We start from the raw sequence: 16,261 nt of genomic DNA on the forward strand, positions 1-16,261 counted from the left end.
ATCTCCCTCCAGCTATGGGGACAAGCAGGTGATTCGCTTTATTCTCAAGAACTATCATTGGCTTTAAGAAGCAATAGCTCTAAGATTTAATTATAGCTGAAGTAATGTCTACAGCAGTGCTTCTAAAATGTGACACCATTTTAGAAGCACCTGGGGAGCTTTTAAATATCCCAATGCCCAGGCCACACTGCACATCAATGAAATCCTAAACTCTTGGAATGGATTAAGACCTCAGTAAATTTTTAAAGCTTCTAAGGAATTTCCAAGTTTAGGAGCTCTTGATCCCCAAGCCAGAACTCCTTTGTGGTTGCTCTGTCCCTGGCATTAACTGGTTTATGGTATGTAATAGTCGGTTCCGTGAGCACACAATTTTTTAAGTGAGTATTTTGAGGGATCACCATAACTGTAGTTCCTCAAAGTTAGAAGCTTGATGAGATTCAGGTTGTCTTAAACCACAGATTCATTTTAACAAGTTTTGATTTCTGAGGATATATATATTTTTTAAGGTTGTATTTATTTATTGGAGACCGAGAGAGTGCACAAGACGGGGGAAGGGGTGGGGGAGAGAAGAAGCAGAAGTAGACTACCCGCTGAGCAGGGAGCCTGATGTGGGGCTTGATCCCAGGACCCAGAGACCATGACCTGAGCTGAAGGCAGACGCTTAACTAACTGAGCCACCAGGTGCCCCAATTTCTGAGTGTGTTGATGAAATTTCCTTTTTTCTTAACTTGTATATTTCTTCTATTCACAGTTCTTCTAAAGCCTTCATTCTCTCTAACTTCTCTACTTATATCACCATACATGTTTAGAGACTATCTTTCGAGCCTTTTACTACTGAGGTGGTCCTACTGTATTGACTTAAGACAAAAACTCAGAAGCAGGAAAACCTTTTAAAACGTAATATAAATAAAGGAAATCCAAACAAAGACACTACCAGTGTCTTGTGATGTGGGGTAGAAAACTCCTGTCCCAATGGGGCCAGGCAGGAAATCTAAACAAATGAAATCGGCTGGTGTTTTTGAAGCGAATGGGAGGGGGAGAGAGAGGGAGGGAAATGGGGAATATAGGGTGTCCACTGTTGCCACATCTTTTTTTTAAAGAGAAGCTGAAATCAGGTCTTTTAAGTGTGTATATACTTCTTAATGTCTGCTCAAACAATTTAAAAATACTGTGTCATTCAAACAAAACATGCATGTGCTTGGGACTCAGCCACACTGGCCTCCAATGTTTCATGTACGGATGAGGGTGGATTTATAGGGGCAAGTGTCCTCCAGTGAGTCTCCTTGGGATCCAGCCTTGATTAGAATGATAGCAGATGGCGCAACCTTGATTTTTTTTTTTTTAATTTAGAGGTAAAATCACTGGCCATTGATTGGACATTACTCATGATTAGTCATTATTGGACATTGGTTGTAAGAATGATCACAAGATTGAGCAGTTCTGTAGTTAACAGCATTGCCTGGAGTACTGTTCTTTGTATGCTCTGCACAGCTAGTATATATTATTTAATAACAGCATCTATCAGTACAGAATTAAGACTAGTCCATGGCTATGGAAGAGATCATGGAACGGTGTTAAGAGTAATTTTTGAGGTAGAAAAAAGCATTGAAGGATGGGGTGTAGGGTGTGGAAGGAGAGGAGAACTCAGAAAAACTGCATTCGTATTTCTTTGAGGGAAAACTGGTGGAATTATTTACTTAAGAGGTTTTGATGAGGATGAGAATTTTAGAAATCCATTCTTATAAATACTCTCATCTCTTGCTCTTCTTGTCATTATCAAACTCAAAGCAGGGATTGCTTTTTTTTCTTTGCTGCTTATTTGCAAAGCATGTATAGATCAAATTCACTGTTTGACCTTCTTCCCCTATCCTTTCAGCTTTCATTTCCTTTGTGCTGGATGCTTTGAATTACATACAGTAATAGAGACTGGCTACAGTTGACTAGTTCTGAGGAGTGTTAAGATAAGTCACTTGCAATCCACAGAGGCTAGAAGCATAAAGAATCTCTTAATTTGCCTAACCTCTGACTTGCAAATATGCATTTTCTTGATAAACTTGCTATTATCCTTCCAGCTCCATCCTCTGTTCAGTTTCCTGACGTTTGTTAATGGAAAACTCTTAATTCCCTACAATAAAATTAACAATCAAAAGGCCAATTTATGCTAGCGCCTTTTGTTATAAGCCTAGCAGCAGCTACCAAAGGTGAAAAGGAAGGGGTGGTGGTAATTCTGTTTTTTTTTTTAAACATCATAGAATTTGATAGCTGGCAGGCTTTAAAACCTACCTGGTCATGCCCTTGTTTTCACAATGTGGGTTAGTGACTTGGATAATCACACAGCTGGCCAGTGGAGGCACTAGACCCTATGCCACATGTTTTGACTTTGACCTCATTATAAAGCACTCACAATTTTCAAAGCATTCCCATATTTGGTCCTTTTAATGGCATTATGAAATAGGCAAGGTAGGAATTATCCCATTTTACAAATGATTTAATCAGGACTCCAAAGTATAGAAATATATTCAAGGTCAAATGACTAGAAGCCAGAGATCTCCATCTGATTCAGGACCTTTTGGAGGTTGAAATTGCCTAAGCTAGTTGCGTTTCTTGAAACACCCACTATCTTTAAAACTCCTCAAAAAAGATCATGTTTATTATAAAGGTTTTCATTTAACAAATCGTTTCTTCTAACATAACCCCTCACTTCCAAAGATGACTCTATGTATAAGCTCACATGGGGGTGACTGGGTGATGGGCACTGAGGGGGGCACTTGGCGGGATAAGCACTGGGTGTTATGCTAAATGTTGGCTAACTGAACTCCAATAAAAAATTTTTTAAAAAGTATGAGCTCACATGGAGATAATATCTAAAGTCTACATTTCAGACTTTAGTGAGGGCCAGGCCAACTTGTCCTTTTGGATGATCCCCAACCCTGATGGAGGAAGGAAAGGGAGAGAGTCAGAGAGATAGGGAGACCATAGCACCTGCCCCGAATAAAACACTCAAACTTTGAGTTTCTTAGGCAACCCCATAATTTCTCTGTAGAAAGGGCAGCAATTACTGGAATCCCTGGCTTAAAGCTGCATTTGCACAGTACTTTAAGAACATTTATCAAAGAATGAAGACAGGAGTAGAGGTAAAAACTGGTAGATCGTATTCGTTGTAGATGGAGGGGCTCAGGTGGGAAAGTTGGCCAAACTATCCTCAGCTCTCTCACCTGTTTTTGATTTTTTTTTTAAGATTTTATTTATTTATTCATGAGAGAGACACAGAGAGAGGCAGAGACACAGGCAGAGGGAGAAGTAGGCTCCATGTGGGGAGCCCGATGCGGGTCTCGACAAGGACCCTAGGATCATGCCCTGGGCCAAAGGCAGATAGATGCTCAACCCTGAGCCACCCAGGCGTCCCGTGTTTTTGATTCTGTAGAGATGGACCATCAGCAGACTTCCTTCACAGAGAAGTGAATAAAATCTCAATCTAAACCCTCCTCCCTCTCTTTTTGCTTCATTTCAAACAAGAGTGTTCTATTCTTTTTTTACTTAGCGTGGCTTTAAATAAAGAATTCTTTAGATCCCCTCTGGCTCACCACCTCTGGCTCTTTTCAGAGAACTTCAAGAACCAAGGACCACAGTGAAAACTGAAATAGAACTGTGAAAATCTCTCACTGTAAAGCTACTCCTAGTTTTGAAGACCTTTTCACATTTGGTCCTTTTAAAGCACCACTCGACAGGCAGGATAAAAATTATTACCCTATTTTACAAATGATTAAACTGAATCTTGGAAGGGATAGAAGTACATACAAGGTTATATAACTGTGACCCAAAAACAGTTTCCACAGTTCCATTTTAATTCTATAGGTTCTCTAGAAGGACACTTTGCTAAGGGCTTAGAACTTGGGGAAAGCTCATGCCTGATTTTAAAATCCAGGATATTTTAATCTTGTTTATCACAGTATACCCAAAAACTTCAAGAGTTTTGGGTGTTTGTGTTTTAGTGTTTACGAAATGGTGCAGCTATTTTTAAACCATTCAGTATTTATTTTGGACTCTAATCCAGATTTCATTCACTCCTGCTGTTTCCCAGAGGTCAGCTCCTTCTATGCTGTTAGCTGTTTATCATGACCATGATCCATTTAGGGGGGATTTGAGGGGGACAAGTCAGAATTCTTGGTGTTTTTGCTATTGAGCATTTGATAGATGGGTTTTGGGGGAAACTTCCCCATATAGTACTTTTGACTGATGAACACTCCACAGAAATTAGTCTTCCTAACATCATGGGAAACTGTTCTTGTTTGACATGAAACAGCTCTTCAAAGTGCTGGGATGTATAATTTAAGGCTCTGACTACTTTTTATTTTTGCAAGGAACTTTCACATATGTGGTCTCTATATACGAGTGGGAAGACTATGTGCCATCCTTTCAGTTTTCACAGTAGGAAAAAGAAAGGCTAAATTGGCCGTGTTGTGTAGATAATTAGGGGCAGACCAAGAACCCTAACTAACTCCCAGCTTGCTTTTTGACCATCCTTTCTACATGTTGACATAACAAGGGAGCAAAGACTGTGGCCAACCAGCTGGCATTTTAATATTTGAGGAAAATAACAGTTTGTATCCTGTCTCTCTGTGCCAGCCACCAGTTCTTTACTATCTTTGGCCACATTAAAGAATCCTTGGATCCTAGATCATAGGAGCCCCTTTTTGATGGGAGATAGTGGCTGCTCTTTTGTCAACATCCTCATTATATGTAATATGTATTTTGCCACTTGGCTTGTATTCACTGTAGCTCTCTGGTGGGCCATTTCATTTTTTTATTTTTTTAAAGTTTGTTTTATGCCTTTAACCCTAGTCTTGCCAATATAACAAGGTTTTTATAGGGAGGGACTGACCAACTTTTCCAGGTGCATTCTTGATTTCAACTACTCATTTTGTTTTTTAAAAAGATTTATTAGAGTGCCTGCATGAATGGTGGGGTGGGGGGGGGGTGCAGGCTGGAGGCAGAGGGAAAGAGTCTTTTTTTTTTTTTTTTTTTTTAAGATTTTATTTGTTAATTCATGAGAGAGACCAAGAGAGAGGCAGAGAGAGAGAAGCAGGTTCCTCGAGGGGAGCCCGATGTGTGACTTGATCCTGGGATTCCAGGACCAGATCCTGAGCCCAAGGCAGGCGCTCAACCCCCTAGCCACCCAGGTGTCCCCAGAGGGAAAGAATCTTAAGCAGACTCCCCACCAAGGGGGAGCCCAACACAGGGCTTCTCATAACCCTGAGATCATGACGGGAGTGGAAACCCAGAGTCAGAGGCTCAACTGACTGAGCCACCCAGGAGACCCCTGGTTTACTTTTTTCCTCAAGGTGATCTTGAGTTTGACTTCACAAGATGTGTATTAAAAGATTTTCCCCTCTCTTATCAGTTAGTTATCTTCTGCTGGAGAGAGATCCAGGACCACTGCTGGATGCTGGTTTCTTCTTACCTGCCATACTTTACATTTTCTTCCAAGTGAAAGGATCTCCTTTTGTTTCAAATTAATGTCCAGATTCAAATGACAATGAGGCCGGCTACATGATGTGTAGTGTCCAGTGCCAAGTGAAAATGTGGGTCCTCCTTTTCAAAAAGGAGAGAAAAGGGTCATTAAAGGTACTAAAATGTAAAACTTTCTTTAAAAATATTTTATGTATAAAACTTAATAGGGGTAATAGTGATGCATAAGGAGTTTTATAAATTACAAAAAATATTTTTGGTGTCCTAATCTTATAAACTAAAATTATACTTTATTAATGTGGCATCTCGATGGATCATATAATTTTGTGGCTTAATTTTCTGCAATCCTAAATTTTATTTATTAAATCACCAAAAGTTATACTTTTTCATCAATGGATTTAAAAGTGATGTTAGTCACCATTGGCAGATTAAAGATTGCAAGTAATTTTTGATATACATTTGAAATCAAGAGAAGGATATTTGTAATCAGAATGCTGATGGCACCGTTACTGGAGCTGTTAAGAGTATTTTATAGAATGTAACAACACTGGGATAAATTTCTGATATAAATTTCAGTACATCTAGAACTGAGGATTCTTGGAATAATTTTTCTAAAAAAAATACTTCATACAAATCATTTTGTGTAGGTCTGAATTTAGTTTTAAATGTAAATTTATACAATGGCATTTTAATTTTTCCTCTGGAATTTCCTGTGATGTGAGGAGGAGGGGTTCAGACAAGAAACAAAGAGACCTTAAGGTCTGTATATTGTTAAATATTCATTTATTCTATTGTGTATCTTCAATTATAAGAACAAAACAATTTAAAAATTGTTTCCCTTGTTAATATTGGGTTCAGCCAAAGGTTCACATGAAAATAGTGGTCTTTTTCATGGACCATGATCATTTTTAAGTTATTTCCATTTTTAAGGCTGTAGATATTTGCTTTACAGTATATGGCAGTTTCCAAATTCTTTGAATAATTCTAATAATTCACCAATATGCTTTATTTTCATGTCCATGTATACACTTCTATTTTGTAATAACTTACTGACCAAGTTTGCTGCCTGAGTATGGCATCAGTGCTGCCAGAGGGAGAGTTAATATTTGTTCAGATATGGTAGGGACACACCCTGGGGACACATGAGCAAGCTCGCCTTCCACTCAAGCCCCTTGTCTCTCCTGTGGCCGTGGCTGTTGCCGCATTGCCCATCTAGGCCCAGCTCCCAGCCCCGCCACCCCTCAGGCCCTGCACCCCGCACTGCTGTGCATGCCTGCTGGCAGCTGTGCCCGTGGACCTGAGCCCAGGCGTGTGTGCACCACAACTGCTTGCACGCATGGCTGCCTGCTTTCTCTGCTCATGCCCAGGCCCCACAGGCCCATTAGACTTTGCTCCGAAATACAAATTCAAGAATAAAATAGTAAACATTTTAAGACGGCCCAACAGAACATGGTAAACCAGGTGTGGTGCTGTGCAAAGGCGCAGGTTGCATGCCCATGAAGCCAGCCTTGGCAAGTAGGCCTTTATGAGCAATTTCTCCCTCCCCCAAATCAGAGATTATTAAACAAAGTTAGAACTGTCTCTACTGCCCTGCCTGCCTTTGTGACACTGCCTAACATCAACCCCACCTACTAAGTTCAAACCTGCCGCAACAAGGTTTATGACCACCTATCTTTGCTTATCTGCTAGCACCACCTGCTTTGAGTGTCTTGTCCTCCCTTTATCAGCAAGTCGTGTGTACTGACTCTTGTCCTTCACCCTTTGGCTAATTCTTGTTTATTTTTATTTTGCTCCTCTGTCCTTCAGTCCTGATGCCTGGCACCACTTTGCAAATAGACTCCCTACGTGTGTGCCTTTATCTCAGGCTCTCCTGACAAGAGAACCTGGATTCTAACCATTGCTACAGCGCTTAGGGAGGTGTGCTTTGGGGGGCTAATTTTACTCAGTGATTAGCTAGACCTCTAACCATGTTGGCAATCCCAGTTCAGATACTAAAACATTCACTCATTCAACAAATACTGAGTGCTTACTCCGTGCCAGGCACAGAAAAACTGGAAACAAAACACAAAAATTCCTGCCTTTGTGGTGCTCATGGGAGAAGTGTTATGGAGAAAAATAAAATGGGGGAGGAATTTTGCAATTTTTTTTTTAAAGATTAATTTGAGAGAGAGAACAAGAGCATGAACAGAAGGGGCAGAGATGAGAGAGATAGAATCCTAAAGAGATTCCACATTGAGCATGAGCTGGATACAGAGCTTGATCTCCGACTCTTAAGATCAGGACCTGAGCCAAAATGAAGAGTTGGATGCTTAAGTGACTGTGGTACCCAAGTGCCCCAAGGTTTGCAGTTTTAAAGAATGTGTCAGGAATTGCCTCCCTTGAAGGACGAAGGGAGCCATGGGGAAGCCTGAGAGAAGAGGTTCTAATTAAAGGCAGGACGAATGCAAAACCTCTGAGGTGACAGGGGCCTGACTGGCCTGCAGGTAACGTGGGGCCATCATGTAGGGCAGTGGTCACGGGCAGGGTCCTAGCCGACCAGGTAGAGAAGCTAGGCCAACTCTAGTAGGACCATTGAGGGCACCATATGGACGTTGCTGTTTATGGGGGAAACACATTTTCTGCAAAACAGTGACTCGATCTGCTTTGCTTTGCGTGTGGAAAGCGATCCCAACTGGGTCTCACAAACTCAACCAGTTTTCCCAATTCTTTCTCTTGGCTTTTAAACAATTTTAAGCAGGCCTTTCTAAATTTTTTTTTTTTTTTTGGTAAGATAGTCAAACTTCTAACGGTATGACATTCTTTGATTTCTTGATTGAAAATGCTTTTTGAAACATTTTTATTCAGCACGACACGTAAATTACATATGCTATTGTCTTTATTCAAAAGAGACCTTTTGTTCACTGATAGAAATACTCTGTCCGTCACTGCCTATATTCTTTGAAGATCAGCTTAAGACGTTGTATATATAATTATTCTCATTGTTTGAAAATGCATATTTTCCACTGATTTGAATTTGCATTTTGACTTTTTCTTTGTTTTGCAATAAAATATCATTTTGTTAGCCAAGTATGTAAGTGAAATCTAAACCAAATTGCTTTAGCTAAGAGGTAGGGCATGAATGTATCATTCAATTTTATATGGAACCAATTATTTTCTCTGCCGTAATGAAGTCAGGATGGCATAAAATTAGCTTTCTGGGTCTTTAGTCAATAGTGTTTTTGTTCAAAGTTTTGAAGATCGTTTGAAGTAAAGCTGCTGAATCCTTATGAGGGGGCATCTTTCCCAGAACTATAAACAAGTGTTGACAGCAGTAGACCAATATTTGTTCATACCCCAGAAGGCACAGCTCAACCTGTATCACCTACTTCCTCCCACTCCCCACTCATTCTTCCCTAAGTTTCTGTTTCTTTTTATGCTTCTGGTCCTTTCTTCTTATACTCTGCTCCCTTCCTCCAAACCATCTACCTTAAAAAGTCCACCAAACTGCAGTTGCGAGGGGGCGTGTGGGGATCTAGACTACAAGCTGGACAAATTGTTCTAGCTCCACTGGTTCTTGCATCAAGAGCCCCATCTCCATGCTAGTGACCTGTTCCCAGTGCCCAGAGAATGTTCCCACAAGAACAAAATGTTCTCCTCCCTTGACCAGATTAATGACCTGTGAAATCTGCAGGGCAAAATGCTTAAAAGAAATGTAAAAGAACTCACACACCGGAAGAATTCAGTGTAACAGTTGAAACTTTTTTCTCCTCGTAGGTTCACTACTGTCAGTTCAATGAGGGCAGGGGTCCGGGTCTTTGTGGCTTGTTCTTCTTTCTCCAGCAGTAAGTGAAAGGTCTAGAATGTCGTCAGCACTTCAATATTCCTGTTATAAATGAACACAGAGCTCACTTTACATAGAGCATTGTAGTATTTGGTTTATTAAAGACCTACCTGAAAGGAGCAACAAGATTTAGGAATTGGTTGTTGAATCTGTTGGCTAATATGAGTCAAAAAGAACAAATTGGCATTTGCCCAAACTCAGATAATCACTTCCGACAAATGGCCTGTAGCATTTGGGTCGATTGGATGGTACTAAATCTTGCCACGTAACATATCAAATTTGTTTTGTTATGTAGAGGGACATTTGGCAATTAACTCATCCTCGTGAGCTCATCGGATTGAAGTCCTATTTAAACATTTTTCTGAAGTTGCTGTGGAGTACACATCTGTTCTCTTTTGGCCTAGAGCACCCATTCACCAGTCATGTCGAACTCCTCTTAATTTGGTTAATGTGCTATCAGCGGTGTTGCCTACTCTAACCAAAGCTAGGGGATTCAGGTTCAGCCATTCAGAGCATCACACTCCCCGGGCCATATTGTTGGATTAGGGATGGTCTCATGAGCCAAACAGAGCTAATAAAATGCAATGATATCTCTACTAAGCCACTGGGAAGGAGTATAGTTAGGAAGCTACTGTCTTCAAATGTGGTGTTCTGGGGGGGGAAAGAGGCTGATAATGATGAAACTAACACAGTGGAAATGAGAGAGAAATAGGGTCAAATTTGGGTCACTATAATATATAATTAAAACCCTTGATGAGCATATACCTAAAGCCATGCCTAGCTCTGAAAAAATGCCTAGCTGAAAAATTCAATATTTATATAAGTTTATGCTGTGTTTTTGATCCTTTTTGATAAAAAGAATTAAAACTAACACATAGGGGATCCCTGGGTGGCTCAGCGGTTTAGCGCCTGCCTTTGGCCCAGGGCCCAATCCTGGGGTCCCGGGATTGAGTCCCACATCAGGCTCCCGGCATGGAGCCTGCTTCTCCCTCCTCCTGTGTCTCTGCCTCTCTCTCAATCTCTGTGTCTATCATGAATAAATAAATAAATAAATCTTAAAAAACAACACAACAACAACAACTAACACATATTTCCTTTTCTGTTTGTCTCTTGGCTTTTTTCTTTGTGTTTTTTTTTTTTTTTTAATCACTTCTATGTTGAAACCTACTTGAGCTTCATCCCATAGGTTTTAATATATAATCTCATGTTGTTTTAAAGTGTTATCCTATTTCCATTTTGATTTAATTTTTAAAAAGATTTTTGTTTGATAGAGAGTGAGACCACAAGCAGGAGGAGTGAGAGAGGGAGAGGGAGAAGCAGATTCCCCACAGAACAGGAGCCTGATGCGGGGCTCCATCCCTGGACACTGAGATGATGACCTGAGCTGAAGGCAGATGCTTAACTAACTGAGCCACCCAGGCGCCCTCCATTTTTATTTAATTCTTGATCCACAGACTCTCTATAATTACATTTAACAATTTTCAAATGTAGGTATTTTGGCAAGTTATATTTTTCTTAATATGTTCTAGTTTTAGTGACTTGTGAGTAGATAATGTAGTGAGTATCATTTTTTTTGAAATACTGAGATTTACCTTATGACTTAGTATAAAGTTGGAATCTATAAATATTAGATGTTTGGAAAATTGTGTTTAGTATTCATATACATATTTCCATTAGCTCAAGCTTCATCATTATTTTAAATCCTTAATATTCTTACTACCGCTTTGCTCTATCTATAAATTGCTGAAAGAGATGTTAAAATCATCTATTATAATTATGGATTTGTAAATTTCTTATACTTGTGTCAATATTTTAGCCATGTTAGCTAACTATATACTCAGGATTATTATATCTGGAGGTAAACTGTCTTTGTCATGTCATATTTTTGCCTTAAAATCACATTAATATGATATTAATATAGCTGCACCAACTTTCTTCTGGTTAGTATGTATGTTATATCTTCTTCAATTCTTTTTCTCTGAATTTTTCTATGTTCTTATGCTTAAATTTTTTTTGTCAACACGTATTTTAAAACCATTATAAATTTTATCTATTAAAAGGTTAATCATGAAAAGAGAGATAATACATAACTAAAAAGCTAAAAGAGGAAAACAAATGGGATCATAAGAACACTTGATCAATCCAAACAAAAGAAGAAAAGAATTAAGGAACAAAGAATAAACAGGATGAATAGAAAACAAATAGTATGAAATTTAAATCCAGTGATATCAATCATTTTAATTATAATTCACATTCCAGCTAAAAGATGCAGATTGTCAGAGTAGATTTAAAAAATTGAGTGTATTTTCTGGATTCTTTCTCTGTAGCAAGCGAGATTATTAGAGAGCTCAGCTTGGACTATCTTACTCTAGTTTACAAAATGCTTGCTTCTGCCCAAGCTATAATATCATGCTGTCTGCTTGTAGTGTGGTTGATATAAGAAATGGCCATATAAGGATATTTTTTGTAGTATATGTAGACCCCTCATTAAAGACCTGACGTACTGTGTGGCTCAAGGTTTTGTATAAGGTTTCATGCAATAAATCCCTCCCAGAGTTCATGCTAGGAAAAAGTTTGGTTCCTGACAAACTAAAAGTTTTCTCTTATTAGTTATATAAAGTGACATTTTTCTTTCCTGTCTTGTATGCAAGAGCTTAGGGGGGAAATCTTGTGATTATTTTTAGTGATTGTCTTTCATCCGAGTTTTTGCTAGAGCTAGTTTTCCCTCCCAGTTAACCACCACAGTGATTGAGCACTAAGCCTATTTAGAGAATAAGGAAACAAAGGATACAAATATTTAAAAAATGGTAAAGACAGACACATAAAGAATTACGTTATAGTTAGGGAGTGCCTTCATAGAGGTATGTACAAAGTGCTACAGAGATGTAGGTGGAAATGCTTAATTTTACTTGGAGTGGTGGAGCTAGGAAGGCTTCACAGAGGAGGTGACATCCGAAGTAGGATTTTAAGCACGTATGGGATCTTATCAGGAGAAAAACATACACTATAGCAGTGCTAGCCAATAGAAGTATAATACGAGCCACATAGGAAATTTTACATTTTCTAGTGGCCACATTTTAGAAGTAAAAAGAAATTGATAAAATAAATTTTATTTTTATTTTTTGATAAAATAAATTTTAATATATTTTATTTAATCCAATATATCTACTATATTATTGTTTCCACTATACTATACTGTATGATCAACAGGTAATCATTTTTTAGTAAAACATTGTGATACTTGACATTACCTTTTGTATTTAAAATCCAGTGTATATTTTATATTTATAGCTAACAGCCAATTGTGGCTAGTGACCTCCACATCGAACAGTGCAGGACTACTGCATTTTCAAAGACAGAAGAGAAATAGGATATCTGGGAAACTGTAAGTAATCCTGTATGGTTTGACCATTGTGTGTGTGTGTGTGTGTGTGTGTGTGTGTGTGCTGTGCACATGGTGTGTATTTTGGGGAGGGGGTGGCAAATGGAAGAAAAATGACCAGAAAGGTAGATTGGGGCAAGAAAAAGAGAGATGTTTGATTTTATTACATTGGAATCACTGAAGGTTTTCAGCAAAGAAGGATATTTTCACATCTGCACTTTAAAACTTTAATTCTGGAGGCCGTGTGAAAAATAGATTGAACTTGAATCTGTAGTTTTGAAATGGAGGAGGAAAGAATTTGGTATTTTGAAGTTAGCATGAGCAGAACTTGGAAACCGTTTAAACGTGGGGAGTGAACAAGAAGTGAAAATGACATTAGGTTTTGAGTATATGCAGCAGTGTGAATACCATTAGTGAGAGGGAATTAAACAGTAAAAACAAATTTTGAAAGGGTAATAATTAGTTTGATCTATTTTGTGCATATTAAGATTTGTAATCGGCGTTTGAAAATTCCAAGTAGTACCAGGTCCAATCATGGGAATATCTGCATGGTATGATTGGAAATCTCTACCCAATGGATATCCAAATTTCGTGTAAATTTATCATAAGTTAAATTTTTTGAATTGACCGGATTATTTTACTTATTTCATGTAGAAGAACAAACATGTTAAAGTTTCTAAGCAAATATCAAAAGAGTTGAAGAATAGAAGAATATACCAAACAGTAAATCCAGGTGTGCATTAAAATACATTCAAACTGCCATAATCAAATTGCATAAAACAGGAGCAAGAAAAGCACTGTCTAAAAAGAGAAGATAGACTCAAAAGAGACTAGAAACAGGATTTAGATGACTATTTACCCAGGTATAGGTAGGGTTAGGGGGTCCACAGGGAGTTTGAGGCACCACACCAGCAAGGATCAGAGAAAAAATATTCCGACCTCTCTCCTTCTGATCTCTGATCTCTTGCCAGTGTCTCCCATTGGCCAAAGAGAATATACAATCAGGAAGCAAGGGGCCTGGGTGATGCAGACCCTGGCCAGTAGCTGCCTGGGATGAGGGGTTGGGCAGAGAATGAACCTGAGAGAATAGAGTAAGGCTAGCTAGCATATGCGGACTAATATAGGATAGTTGGCGTTCCTATCTATTAAGGGGGAAAAGTACTCTTAAAAAATGGCACTAGCTATCCACTTGGAAAAAAGTGTTTGAGTCCTATAATAAAAAAAAATTCTAGATGGATTAAAGTTATAAATGGCAAAACAACATTTTATAACTTCTGGTTGAAGGAGGCCTTCTTAATCAAGAGCGGAAACTATAAGAAAAAGAATTATTCATATCCACATAGGTGTGTATGTAAAAGATATATATTTATGTATACACATATTATATACATAAATTCTGAAGGGCCAAAGTCATTATGGACAATATAAAAAGAAAATTATGGGCCAGGAAAAAATATTTGTAAAATATACAATAAGTGGTTAATATATCCTATATTCAAAGAGCTACTAAATAAAGAAGTTAATTTTCTTTAAATGGGCAAAGGATATAAATAGGCATTTCATAGAAGAAGGAATGCAAATGACCAGGATACATAGTAAGAAAGTGGCCAACTTCCCTTTTTGTCAGAGAAAGTCAAAGCCAAAAAATGGAGTATAATTTTCATCCATCAGATCGGCACATTTTTTCTTTTCTTTTATTGAAAAAATGCCTAAATCCATACTGTAAAAAGGCCAAATGCTACCAAAAGGTATGTAATGAAGCAAGCCTGCCTCTTGTAAGTCACTGGTACCTCACACTCTCCCTTTGGGGGCAGCCACTGTAAGTTTACTTATGTGTCTTCCCAGAAATATTTTCTGTGTATCAAGTACACGGGGTGGGGGTGGGGGGGATATATATGTAACAAATTACAAACAGGAACATGCCATACCATCCAAACAGGAACATGGATGATGATGCTCCATTCCCCCACAAGACTCTTCCCCCGTTCCTCTGGCAAACCCCTAGCTGTCCATTATTCTGGACATTGGTGTTTTATTTCATCTCTATTTGGTCGTGTTGTAGAGCTGTAGAACATTCTGTCCTTGGGATGCGTCGTAATTAGTCAGACCTTTAAGCTGTTTCTAGACTGTTGTTACAAGAAACAAAACCACACAGACCCTGCTGTTCCAAGGACAGCTGCGGGACCAATGGAAAGGTGGAATCGCTGAATCCAAGAGTTTGTGCAGTTCAGATTTTCATTGTCTTCCAAAGTGGGCACAGCACTGTCCCTCCCAGGAACTGTATGTGTTGACACGCATCAGGCTGTTAGCACAAGTTACCTTAGGGCCCGGAATGGGTGACAGGCAGACTTTAAGGCTTTCCTCGTGCACCTGAGATTTATTTTACTTATTAGAGGACCCACAAATTACTTTGTAGTTATTTTTTAAAAATCAAATGAAAAGCAGTCCGACAACCCACAGACGTACATGGGGAGAGGGCAAAATTAAGCAATGTCTGGGCATAGTGAAAAAGCCCTGTTTAAATGCACTTTTCTATTGTAGGCCTTTCTGGAAGTAGGAACCCTACACATGAATATAAGTATGAAATATATCCGTGCCTGGCTCAAATGGAAATTCTAGACTTGTTTTGGTGTGGATGAACCCCTAAGGAGATGAAGGTCCATTATCTCCACCATTTACCTAATTTCTTTTTTTCTGCATCCCATTAAAAGGCTGCAAAATGTTGGTGCCTCTTCCAAAGTGCTGCATGAACTCCTCTCAAAGATGGTGATTTATTTGGGCCGTTAACAAGAGTGCACCCCTGACTCTTCCTCATTAAGTGCAAGTTATGTTTTAAAGATCTCTTTACATATTTACCTCCATTTTAAAAAATATTCCATTATTTTTGTTGTTGCACTTCCTGCTGGTAGCCCCCTTTTTGATAAGGGTTCTATAGGCTCTTGGAAGGCTACGGCCGTGAGAGGGTGCAGCGCAGAACAAGGGCATTGTTCACCTGTGAACAGGTGTCTTCTGTGCTTTCCGTGCCTTCTGGCAGGTGCCCTGTACTAGGACCGACCAAGGCAGGCCCTGCAGCTGCGGGTGCACTGAGCCTTTAAGGAGACCTGGGAGGTTCCTGTACCTTCTTGGGAAGAGGAAAAGGAGTGGTACCTCGGGACTTTCCAAGAGAAGATGGTAGGCACTAACAGTGAGATTGGGCAGGGCTACGCACAAGAGAAATTAAGGCTGGGCTGCTAAAGGATTTCAGAAAAGAGTCCCATAGTAGCCTTTTCCCTTAATAAGTGATAGTGTTAAATAAATTATTAAAGACTATAAAAGCCCCATGAATAAGCATTGGCATTTTGGAGTGATTTCTTTTTTTCTTATTCAGAGTTTTATTTTTAAGATTTATTTATTCATGAAAGACCCAGAGAAAGAGAGGCAGAGACCCAGGCAGAGGGAGAAGCAGGCTCCATGCAGGGAGCCTGATGCAGGACTCGATCCCAGGACCCCAGGGTCACGCCCTGAGCCGAAGGCAGACGCTCGAACACTGAGCCACCCAGGCGCCCCTTATTCAGAGTTTTAATACATATATCATCCTATTTGGGTGGGTG

The 16,261-nt window shown here is 39.2% G+C and overlaps 1 protein-coding gene across 2 annotated transcripts in view; it reads left to right on the forward strand.

Moving 5' to 3' along the window:
* ZDHHC17 (zDHHC palmitoyltransferase 17) overlaps window positions 1-16,261 on the forward strand; it is a 189,731-nt gene that overhangs the window by 130,938 nt on the left and 42,532 nt on the right. Inside the window, exon 17 of one of the 2 annotated variants that reach the window (XR_012005674.1) lies at window positions 12,581-12,674. Coding sequence is in view for 1 of the 2 variants with exons in the window: in XM_072772852.1 (XP_072628953.1) it covers window positions 12,581-12,584 (4 nt within the window). In the remaining variant the exon portion in view is untranslated. Of the gene's footprint in view, window positions 1-12,580; window positions 12,676-16,261 lie in introns of those variants that run through there. The other variant, XM_072772852.1, reaches the window with a different exon arrangement.

Source organism: Canis lupus, chromosome 13 (assembly GCF_048164855.1).
Source record: "Canis lupus baileyi chromosome 13, mCanLup2.hap1, whole genome shotgun sequence".
Taxonomy (NCBI): Eukaryota; Metazoa; Chordata; class Mammalia; order Carnivora; family Canidae; genus Canis; species Canis lupus.